Source organism: Camelina sativa, chromosome 7 (assembly GCF_030686135.1).
Source record: "Camelina sativa cultivar CO46 ecotype springtype chromosome 7, ASM3068613v1".
In the NCBI taxonomy this organism is placed as follows: Eukaryota; Viridiplantae; Streptophyta; class Magnoliopsida; order Brassicales; family Brassicaceae; genus Camelina; species Camelina sativa.
Genome location: NC_141886.1, coordinates 17,554,715 through 17,566,701, shown reverse-complemented (window position 1 = coordinate 17,566,701; position 11,987 = coordinate 17,554,715). Strand labels below are relative to the sequence as shown.

Genomic DNA, 11,987 nt, shown 5'->3' with positions numbered 1-11,987 from the left:
CCGAATCTAGTAAACTATTAAGATAACTTCAAATTAGCTATCATTTTAGATTATTTCTCAAAAGTTTAAAAATTTGATAAATGTTATGTTCTGTCTTATCTGACTATTAGAATTTCAAACTATTTAATATTTTATTCATTTAATAAGGGGCAAGTGAAAAAATTCTCGATTAAAAATGAAAATATTAAATTGAAAACGAAAATGACAACTAAGTTAAAAAAAAAAACTAAAGCGTAGAATGACAACAATTTTGAAATGGAAAGAATAACATTTAGGGTCGGGATCTTTAATGAAACAGATGATCCACTAAATCAAATCTATGGTGCATTTTCTATTTGGTTCTTTGCAACAACCTTGTCACATAGTTTCTCATAGAGATCTTCATACTTCTCCAGCAACTGTTTTAGCACTTCCTTATCTTTAATCGTCGTTGGATCAACTCTCCACAACTCGTCCTTCTTCACTGGCAGTGCCTCCGCCTCAGACTTTGCCATGGCCATCCCTTTCTGTTTCTCTGCATCAACCTTCTCTATAAGATTGTTGTAGACTTTGCAGAGTTCTTCCATCTTTTCTTTATGCTGAACATCTATGTTCGATTGTTGTGGCAGTGAGGTTGACGAAGAGCCCTCACCGTTGAGAAACCGCTTTGCAACGACTTCGAAGGATGGGCTGCCAAATGTGTACGGGATTCCACTGTTGGAGTACACAAGAAACCCAACATCAGCACCACATAGAAGGGATAGCTCACTGAGCTTATTGTAGATCTTCTGTTTGCGTTTGTAGAATGTAACCGTGCGGTCTGCACAATTTTCTATTTTTTTCATGTTAATTTTTTGGCTTTCTTTGGTTTTTCTTAAATTCATGTTGAAGGCAAGAAAAAAAAAGTTTTAACTAAAAGAGGACAGACTTTAAACTTAATTTTCTTTTTCTTTTTCTTTTTGTTAGCTAAGGAATATTTTTTTTCTGAGTGCAAGACTGACATTATACAAATAAAAGATGATAGTAAATATTAAATGCATAAAAATTGGTCAAAACTTTATCAAACTAAAATTTGGAAATTCGACCATTATTGTAAACTGACTCAGAGTTTGTCATATTTGACTGAGAATTTATGTCATAATTGAAACATATTTAATTACAAGAACTTAGTCAAATATGTAATCCACTATTTTCTTGACTACTTATTATCCTGTTTTGGAAATAAACTCTATGAGTCAAAGTTTTATCATAGTTATCAATATTTGAAATTATTAGTTTTAAAAAATATAATATCAGTAGAAATGCTATTGACCATTTATATTATATAATTATTTTGTAGAAAAGAATAAATATTTAGATATATATATATATATATATATATATATATATATGTAAAAATAATTTATCTATTTATTGATGATAAAATATTGACTCATATAGTTTATTTCCAAAAGAAGAATTAGTCAAAAATTTGTAGTTAATTATGTTAATTACATAGTTGAATAATTTATTGTAATGAAACATTTGTCAGTTATGACATAAAAAACCTCAGTCACATGTGACATAAACTCTAAGCCACTTTCTAACAATGGTCAAATTTCCAAACATTAATTTAAAAAGTACTGAAAATTTTTCATTTATTTTAATAATTACTGCCATTTTCATTTATATAATTCCTATATCCCACAAAAAAAAAAAACTTAAGTTTAAGACTATTCATTTTTTAAAATCAGTATTATTTTTACCCCCTAGATTAGCTTTACAAAACGAAAGAAGTAAAATAAAATTAACATTAAAAAGGTTAAAAAATACTCACTATAACATTGTATATACCATTTATATATATATATATATATACCATTATTGAAATATTGAAATGGGAGAGCTTGCTAAGGTTAGTGTATATTTCATTTCAACATTAATGTGACCATTCTGTCTTTGTATTTCTCAAATTAATTTATGTTCATTTTTGTTTTTCTCCAACTCATCTTGGAGCTAAAAATACAATTTTGACTTAAATTATTTAACTTAAGTCTGAATTTTGTTCAAATCTACAAGAATGTGACAGTTTGGATGTATTTTGATTCCATAATCCTAGAATAAATACATCAACAAAAGATAATTTATATATAATTTAGGACATTAAAACTTGAATCTCAACCGTATAAAAGTATCATTTGTTTAAATATGCAATACATATATAAATATCACTAATATATATAATCTATCTTGTTTTTATAGGCCGATTTGAAATACAAGACATACACTATTATAGATAATAATAAATATAACTATAAAGAAATAAACAAAAATCATGAAAATTAGAGAGTAAATGTAATATTTGTAAAATACTCCCTCACCTTTAAATCCTAAATAGTATTTGCTATATATAATATAAGCTATGTAGGATAAGTATCGAAAATGTAACTTCACTAATTTGAAAAACTTATAAACTTGAAGGAAAAAGTAAGGAAAAATATATATATATATTTCAAATCTATACATGCTATAGTGAGTATTCAAATCCACACTGAATCAAAAAAACCCACGATAGTTTATGATGAACTACATTGATATTGTGCTTGATCTTAAAGTCATCTTTCAAATGGCAAATCATAGTATAGATATTCTCATAAATATTATTGTGTGTTTTTTAAATATTTTATGTATGTTATACATTCATACATTGTTATTATATTTGAAAATAAATATTTAATAAACTATAATTGAAAAAGTCAAACACAATTGAATTTTTAATTACATTCTTGTTTAGAATTATTTAATAAAAATTGTGATTTAGTTCATATATATATATATATATAGTTAACTAGAATAGCATAAAAATATTATAATGTAAACAAGAACGCAACTGCAAAAGCATCAAAACAATCTAAACCTATACCTAATAATAGAATAATGTAGATGAATTACCTGTAACTCATTGATAGAAAAAGATTCATGGACATGCGTCATGTGGACTTGAAATGTGGATCCTTCGGTCAGCTGATGATGATGACTAGTTTCTTACAACATAAACTCATATAATTCATAGTGTATAGAGTTAAATCTAAAATGTAAAGTAGTAGTACATATCTAAAAAAAAATTTCTCTTTACTATAATGTGAATTTGACAAATCATTTTAAAAAGTTTATATAAGATTTTGTAATTGTCAAGTTATTGATATTCAATAAATTTGTTTCGATAAAAGGCGTCTAGTACCGTTGAACATTAACTAGCAAATAGACTATTTTTTATTGTTTGACTAGCCATTAAATGATACGAAGAATAATGACTAATACATACTTTCTCCGTTTCAAAATAGTTGTCATTTTGTAATTAATTTTTATTTATTATAGTTGTCATTCTCGTAATTCTAATATTATTTTTTGCAGAAATTATTTTATGTATCCCTTATTAAACAATTAAAATATTAAATATTTTGGAATTCCAATAGTCCAACAAGGGTACACTTTATTTCCTTAATTTGTGTGAAACAATAAAAAAAGACAACAAATTTGAATCAAAGAAAGTATTATCTTAAATGTCAACATATATAAACTTATTATGCAGAATAATATCCTTCGTTACTGGATTTAGTTTTGATAATTTTATATGTTATACCTTATAACAATTTTTTTTTTGCACCCTGTTGTAACAAGTTCATAACACTGAATAATTAAGGGGAGTGTTTTAAAATATTAATTACACATGAGTAATGATTATCCTTTATGTTGAAAAGACCCGACCCGTTTTTTTTTAATAACAAATAATAAATAATAATAATAATAATAATAATAATCATCTAAACTAGTCGTCTCATACACACTAGCCATCTAACCACAATCACACAACAACGGATAATATAACAATACCATTTAACCAATAAATAACCAATAATCCAATAACCAACAATAACTCATAACACATAACCAATAATCCAAACAACATGAATAAAAAAACCAGCAACCTAAACCACATTCTAATGACTCAACTCTAGCAACCTAGCAAGGCCAGACAACAACCAATCAAGTCACTAGAACATACTCCTCTTCACCGCCTCGATTCCACGATTACACTTTGCCTTCACATGCACCACAAACACAAATTGAGATGCATGAGTATTTAATAAACACTCAGTGAGGCAATCCTCTCATCTATTGGGCTATACACACAAGAAATAAGATCCCTTCATGCCACAAACAACAAACACTAAACAAACCAGGCATTATACAAAGCATTTGCATCAACCGTCGCAACTAAAAGAAGGGTGTCCACCGACACCAGATGGTGTTGACCAACACTGGCAATCTGGTGTCGACTGACACCATGCTCGACATCCCCGAAACCCTAGTTTGTGTCGACCGACACCTCCATATGGTGTCGACCGACACTCACACTCGCCAAGGTTATCGAATCGTCCTCGCGTTGGTGTCGACCAACACCGATGCATGAAGTTTCTGACAAACTACGACGAATCCAAATTCCTAGCAAGTTTCTAACACCCTCCTAGCTTCAGATCTCTCAAGAACAGTCAAGAAATCTCACAGACTCTCCCAAAAACAACAAAAACACTTTTCTCCTCCTTCTCTCTGTTTCTCTCTGAAAAACGCCTAAAGGGACGAAGGAAGTCGAGTTCCACCTTTTAAACTCGAGTCTAGGGCTTCCCCTAAACCAAACACGCAAACCGAACGATTAAAATCGAACTGATCAAACCGTCCGCAAATAGTGTGGACCGACACCCAAAATTCCAGTTTTTGGTTTGTGGGTGTTATATATGTAAATACTTATGTTTTAAGTTAAACAATGAACTTTTATTTACTAAGTTTTCGTACATATATATTTTTGTATAGAAGTTTTCAACTTAAATTGAACTAGAGGAAACAAATTTACATGCCAGCCATGCCATGTAGTTTGTTTGGATCAAACCCATAATTAAAAGCCAAAAATATTAAACACTAAAAACCCATTTTAGGAAACTAATACCAAACAGAAGAATGGCGAAGTAATGAAAGTAAACAATTTCACTGATGAATAGATGTATGAGAGTAAAAAGGTCTAAAAAAATCAAATGGAGCAGTCGAAAGCCAAAACTAAAACATTTGAGAGGGAGCGTTGGAATTAATTACACTGAAACTGGAAGACATGTTCAGACGTCTATGAAGAAATGAAGGAATATAAATTTATGCCTAAGGATGGAGGCTTGATTATCTTTACGCCTTATTTATTCAAAAAATTTTCATTCCATGGTACGGAAAAATTCTGATCCTATAGTTTCTTGTAACCAACTCTCATCGAGTATCTAGGTATAAAACGAAGAGAAATTCTCCTTTGAATGACCTAGTTTCATTAAGTACAGTTTCCATGGCTTCTTTATCACTGCCTTTTGATATAATAGAAGATATCATCACCAGGACTCCAATAGAATCACTGGTACTATCCAAACCGATCAGCAAACAATGTTACGTAAAATCAAAGGATAACGTAAGTACGTAACACTTGTGTTTCCATTTTCCAACTTTGTTAACGTTCCAAGTCTGATTTCGGTTCTAGAATAAGATAAAGAGAGGATACATACACACACACACACACAAAAAAAAAAAAAAGAGTGAGACTCGTAAGCTTTTTTTTTGGTCTTTCAGGTGTTTCTCTTTTGTTCCGATATTTTAACTGTGCACTTCTACTTATATAAGATATTTCAAGAATTACATATATAGGGTCAAAGCAGTTTCATGATTCATTCTAGTTTAGGGTGTAGAATCTAAAATCTCAAAATTGAGCTTCTTCCATTCACATGTTAGGTGTGCATGTGCGTGCGGTCTCCGTTGGGATGAATGCAGTTTTTTTTTTTAATACTGTACACTTCTGTTTATATAAGATGTTTCAACAATCACAGAACCATTTTGTTGATTCTTTCTAGTTAGGTTTAGTATCATCAAAAGTTATAATAGTGTTCTAAAAATTACACTAAAACCCAAAATATAATCTATAATCATAATAGTGTTCTAAAGAACTCAAGTTCCATTAGAATTGACAGGAATATATAGTTGTCAAAAATAATAAAATGTTCTTTGGATATAATCCCTAAAACAGGTTTGTTTGGTGCAAAACAGTTGCTTTGTCAAGATTGCTACAGCAAGATCAGAATGTTCAACAAAATTCAGAGTTATAGATATTGTCCTATATATTTGCAGCTTAGTTTGTAAAACAGTGTAAAGATGGTTTATGTTTGTTATATATGTGCACGCATTTTTCATTAGATTCAAGACAAGAGAAATTCTCAACCTCTATTTCTTTCACTAAAATAACTAAACCATCTAGCAATACTTCCTATGTAAATATGTTTTCAGCTCTTGCTCTTGCTGCCAAAGAGAGAGAAAGAAAAAAATGATGTTCATAAATTTTAAATGGCACTGTTTCAACTCTTTCTGCCAATCCAACTTAAACAATTCTCATACGTATTACAGAGATGATTGTATTGTCAAATATCAATGGTGGTTTAGAGAGAGGGATAAACTCTTCTAAACCTATATAACCAAATAAACATAAATTGGAACATATATATATTTTTATGAGGATCCGTTAGGATGACAGGGAGCTTCCATCGAGAATGACACTGGCTGCATAATGGTTGAGAGTTGTGATTGTTAAGAACCACGGCAAGTTTGTTTATGTTTCCTGTCACGATACTTGAAAAATCTCCTCCTATTACACACTGTGTATGCAAGGTGACTCCACAATCAGAGCATGTATAAAACCATTTATTTGTATATAACTCTTCCTCACAAATGTCACACCAATATTTGTTGCTCGCCTTTTCGCCAAAACATAAAGTGAGAGGGTGTGCGTCGTTCTTATGCCGTGTCTTTTCTGGCAAATTAGCACAATACAAACACAAACGAAAGTCACAATTATCACAACACAATGTATAACCATCTACCTTGTTATTGCATCCTCCGCAAATGCCCACAATTATTTTAAATATAGGGGATGTATATGGCCATTATGGACGAACGACTCAGATAGAGAGCCACATCGTACATCTATACTCATCCTTCCTTGCGCTATGTACTTGAAGCCATCACAGAATAAGCCACAGATATTACAGTAATCAATTTAGCGAACAGCTTTTAACGTGCATGGCATGACATCAAAGACCATTTTTTTCTTCATAGGAAGATTAGCACACTTTTCAGGTAGAAAGAATAAGCATTCCTGACAAATGTAGATTGCGCCAAATCTAATTGGATGGATACATGCTTCACATCGTAAGTCCTGATCTTCATAAATGATTTCTCCTGTGTGGAGCTTTAAAAGATGTTTTTCATGACTAAAATGACATATCAAGTTATCACCTACCACCTTGTATGGTGCAATATCTTCAGTGACCTCAGGTGTCCCTTCATATTCCTTACCATCCCATCCCGTAAACGCACACATAGAATGAACTGCACAGTTAGGGCAAATAGAGCAATAATAAGCTCCCTTATACCGACTTATATATTGGCGGCAAACTCCACATTTTGAATAACCAGTGCCACAATGATGAGTGAAAGAAATGAGATGATCATGACGATTGATGTTGATGACACGGAGTAAGCCAATACATTTTGAGTGTATAACAAAATCACACTGAACACAAATATAAATCCCTGTGTTGACTTCTTCCCCACAAACGTTACAAGTATATGAGTTTCTCTTTGAACTGCGAGTAAGTGGATGCTTGTGGGTCTTGGTATGCTCAATAACAAGGGGTGGTGAAATTACAAATGTAACAATGATAAACCACGCTTTTTGGTTGTTCACATATAAGACAAGTGTTCTCGGCGTCATCCGTAAGTGTATCAGATGCAATGAGTTTGAGAGGATAACTAGAGTGACAAGGATGGTTCACCTCTTTCGTGAGATGGACACAATCCACCTGAAAGTACATATAGCATCCAAGACAAGCATATGAAGGTCCACAAATAGTTTCCTTGCAAAACTAACAAGGGACTTTTTCTTGTCGTATTTCAAGAAGACAAGTGGATGTTCATGACACGTTGGATGTTCAATAGTAGGTGGTGATGGTTTCATCCCACAATTCAAATCCACCTTGTATTCACATGTGTAACAACTGACAACTATAATAGGGAGGCAATAGCCTTTGTCCGCACAAATTACATGTATTCTCTCCCCAGTCGTTGGTGAGCATAAGAGGATGCTGGGGGTGGGAACGATGGTTGGTCTCCAATGGGGCCTCGCCACACTCCATATGGAACCGAGCAAAACATTCAGGTTCATTGCAATAGTAGTTGTCGTACACGTAGTATTGTACGTGGCAGCCGTTACAACCAGCACCATATCGGGACGAAAGAAAGACAGGATGGTTGTGAATGGGTAGCTTTAATGGTTTTGGATCCATGTAAGTGTAAATGAATTAAATCGGTGTAATTTTTTTGATGAGATATAAAAGTGGAACCCGAGAACATCTTTATATAAGACTTTTGTAAACCAATATATTAATTAATATTGCCTATGAAGATGGAAACCCACACCTACGCTTTGTTTGAGTGAAGACGGGATTTTGTTACTATACTTGGTCGTGTACACCTTGTCATTGTATATTTTAAAGATATGAACAGGACTTAAAATAAACAATACAAATATACTCCAACATAATTAAATTAAAAATATCAGAAAAATAAACGGATATTAATCTTACGTAACTGAATCTTTTTTCAAATAAACAATATTTTCTTTTATAAATCATTATGTATTTATAATTTTAAAATGGAATTGAAGTAAATAATAATGTAAAATTAGAATATACTTTTTTCATAAGAAAAACAAATTGAAGTAAATAATAAAATTGAGAAAAATAATAGTGACAAAGGTTAGCAAAGTTCAAATTTTTAGGTGTTATAAAAATAGAAAATTTGTTTTTGTTATGTACCATAATTTCATATTGATAATTTGTCAAATGTCGTGTCATGTTACCAACTAATTTTGAAATTTGTCAGTCTCTCTAGTCAATAACTTGACATTTGTCACTTGTATCACGTTTATGATTAATCTTCTTTTTATTTATTTTCCTTTTTGCTTAAGAAAAAGAAAAATTAAAATATAAATATATACATGTAAAGTAATATATTAAAATCGGATCGATAATTTGTCATATATCATGATCATCTTACCAACAGATTTTGATTTGTGTCAACATTTCCAATCGATAATTTGATATATGTCACGATCATATTAATGATTAATTTTAAAACCAAATAAGATTCAAAAATAAAAATAAAAACTAACTAAATAAGGCAAAGATAATCACAAATTTTTATATTTTTTGTTAGTTTATATTTTTGATTAGAAAATAATAACTAAAAATATAAATATATCATGTAGATTAATAATCTGTAAATATATTTCTATTTAATTAGTTTCCGAATTTTATTTTTAAAAAGAGTTCAAATTTTATGGTTAAAGACATGACACATATCACAATCATAAAATTTTGAAATCAAACTTTATATAATAACATTACATTCTTGGAAACAAGATAGAAACATTCATCACACTTAAATAATTCAAACTTTTAGTCTTTTACACGCAAAAGGCTCCATAAACACGAACCGGAACAAATATATATATATATATATATATATATATATATATATATTCGTTGTATTTTTGACAATCTTTTAGAATAACGGAGGCCTTGCATCTAGAGTGACACTGGCTGCATAATAGTCGAGTGTTGTGATTATTTAGAACCACCTCAAGTATTATTCCCATAAAGTAGATTATGTGTCCTGGCATGAGTCGTGAGAAATCTCCTAGTATACAATGAGCGTGTATGGTTACTCCACAATCAAAGCATGTATAAAACCATACATTTGGATTTATTTCTCCCTCACAATGGTCACACCAATATTTGCTGCTTTCCTTTACGCCAGAACATAAAGTGAGCGGGTGTTCATCATTCTTTTGCCATATCATTTCTGGCAAACTAGCACAATACAAACACAAACAAAAGTCATAATTATCACAACACATGGCATAACCTTCTACTTTGATATTGCATCCTCCGCAAAAGCCTTGAACTAGTTTTAAATATAGGGGATGTATATGGCCATTATAGACGAAAGGCTCAGATAAGGAACCACAATGTACATTTATATCCCCCCTTCCTTGCGCTATGTACTTGAAACCACCAGATAATGTTTTACAAAAGTTGCAGTAACTAACTCCTCGAACAGCTTTTAACGTGTATTTTAAGAAGTCAAATACAAAAATTTTCTTTATAGGGAGATTGGCACACTTTCCATGGAGAAAGAAACAACATTCCTCACAAACATAGATGGAGCCAAATCCAAGTGGATTGATACATGCTGCACATCGTTTGTGCTCATCATGAATTATATCTCCCGTGTGAATCTTTAAAGGATGTTTGTCATGACTAAAATGACATATCAAGTTATCACCCACCACCTTGTATGGTGCAATATCTTCTATGATCTCAGGTTTCCCTTCATATTCTATACCATCCCAACCGCTAAACGCACATGAAAAATGAACTGCATAGTTAGGGCAAACAGAACAAGAATAAGCTCTCTTATACTGACTTATATATTGGTGGCAGACACCGCAATTTGAATAACTAGCGCCACTATGATGAGTAAATGATAGGCGATGATCATGACGATTGAGTAAATGATAGGCGATGATCATGACGATTGATGTTGATGATGTGAGGAAAGCCGATACATTCTGCGTGGATAAAAAAATCACATTGAACACAAATATAAAGCCTTGTCCAGCCTTTTCCCCCGCAGACATCACAAGTATATGAAAATCTCTTAGAAAAGCGAGTAAGCGGATGCTCGTGGGTCTTGGTATGTTCAATAACAAGGGGTGGTGGATTTTTGGTACAGCTAACGCATGTAGTAAAATTACAAGTAGAACAATGATAAACCACTCCTTTTGGTTGTTCACATATTAGACAAGACTTCTCGGCATCATCCGTAAGTGTGTAAGATGCAATGAGTTTGAGAGGGTGACTAGAGTGACAAGGATGATGTACCTCTGTCGAGAGATGGACACAATTCACGTGGAAGTACACATAGCATCCAAGACAAGCATACGAAGGTCCTTCAATAGATTTCTTGCATAATTCACATGAAACTTTTGCCTCATCCTCTCGTATCTTTAAGAAGACGAGTGGATGTTCATGACACATTGGACGCTCGATAGTAGGCGGTGATGGTTTCATCCCACAAGTCAAATCCACCTTAAATTCACATGTGGGGCAACTATAGAAGGGAGCAATTAGCTTGTGTCCACACAAATTACATGGACTATCTATCATGTCGTTGGTGAGCAAGAGAGGATGTTGGGGGTGGGAACAATGGTTGATCTCCAATGGGGCCTCGGCCCATTCCTTATGAAATGTAGAACTACACATAAGCTCATTACAAAAGTAGCCGCCATACATGTAACCATATACATGGCAGCCTTTACATCGACCTCTACCAAGAAAACGAACCATCGAAATAAGAGGATGGTCGTGAATGGGTAGCTTTAACGGTGTTGGATCCATGTAGAAAGTGATTAAATTATCAAAGACGTATGTTTGATTGAGATATAAAAGTGGAACCTGAAAAACATCTTTATATAAGTAATTTATGAACCAATTATAATACTAACTAGTATTTGCTAAGATTTATTTGCACAAGGGACCATCACCTATATCAATTAAATATTAATTAATCATAAAAGAATAACAGACAGTTTAAATCCTTATCATTCAAAACAAACAAAGAATAAATTCTCTTCTAATATAGCACGACAGTAGGCAATGGCGTGTCATAATTAGCGCAAAATTATTCAGCGAAGTTTTTAAGTTTCTAACCCAAACAAGAGATAGGTTTGTCAAGAGGCAAGCGCGTGACCCCATGCGCACCCAAGTTTTCTCTCTCGAAGCAATTTCCTGCGACAACCCTAATCTGCCGCATCTTGCCTCTCCGGT

At 32.3% G+C, this 11,987-nt stretch overlaps 2 protein-coding genes and 1 pseudogene across 2 annotated transcripts; all 3 read right to left on the bottom strand.

The window, feature by feature from the left end:
* Positions 1-263: 263 nt before the first annotated feature.
* On the bottom strand, positions 264-917 carry LOC104704639 (agamous-like MADS-box protein AGL29). Its single transcript, XM_010420690.2, has one exon. It carries the CDS (start codon positions 861-863, stop codon positions 318-320), a length of 546 nt encoding a protein of 181 aa, XP_010418992.2. The 5' UTR covers positions 864-917; the 3' UTR covers positions 264-317.
* Positions 918-6,418: 5,501 nt separating this feature from the next.
* On the bottom strand, positions 6,419-8,399 carry LOC109125597 (uncharacterized; annotated as a pseudogene).
* A 1,155-nt stretch (positions 8,400-9,554) lies between these two features.
* Positions 9,555-11,558, bottom strand: LOC109125445 (uncharacterized). The gene is made up of 3 exons (XM_087458485.1): positions 10,663-11,558; positions 9,640-10,628; positions 9,555-9,607 (listed from the first exon to the last, which is right to left on the bottom strand). The coding sequence occupies exons 1-3, from the start codon at positions 11,556-11,558 to the stop codon at positions 9,555-9,557; spliced, it is 1,938 nt and encodes a 645-aa protein (XP_087314611.1).
* Between the last annotated feature and the right edge of the window lie 429 nt (positions 11,559-11,987).

What these genes read in the sequence shown, in the direction of transcription:
- LOC104704639 (XM_010420690.2), bottom strand. Translation starts at nt 863, where the DNA reads ATGAATTTAAGAAAAACCAAAGAAAGCCAAAAAATTAACATGAAAAAA.
- LOC109125445 (XM_087458485.1), bottom strand. Translation starts at nt 11,558, where the DNA reads ATGGATCCAACACCGTTAAAGCTACCCATTCACGACCATCCTCTTATT. An exon ending in CGCCTATCATTTACTCAATC is followed by an intron (nt 10,629 to 10,662) that starts GTCATGATCATC and finishes TACTCATCATAG; the next exon opens with TGGCGCTAGTTATTCAAATT. An exon ending in AGATTGTCAAAAATACAACG is followed by an intron (nt 9,608 to 9,639) that starts AATATATATATA and finishes TATATATATATA; the next exon opens with TATATATTTGTTCCGGTTCG.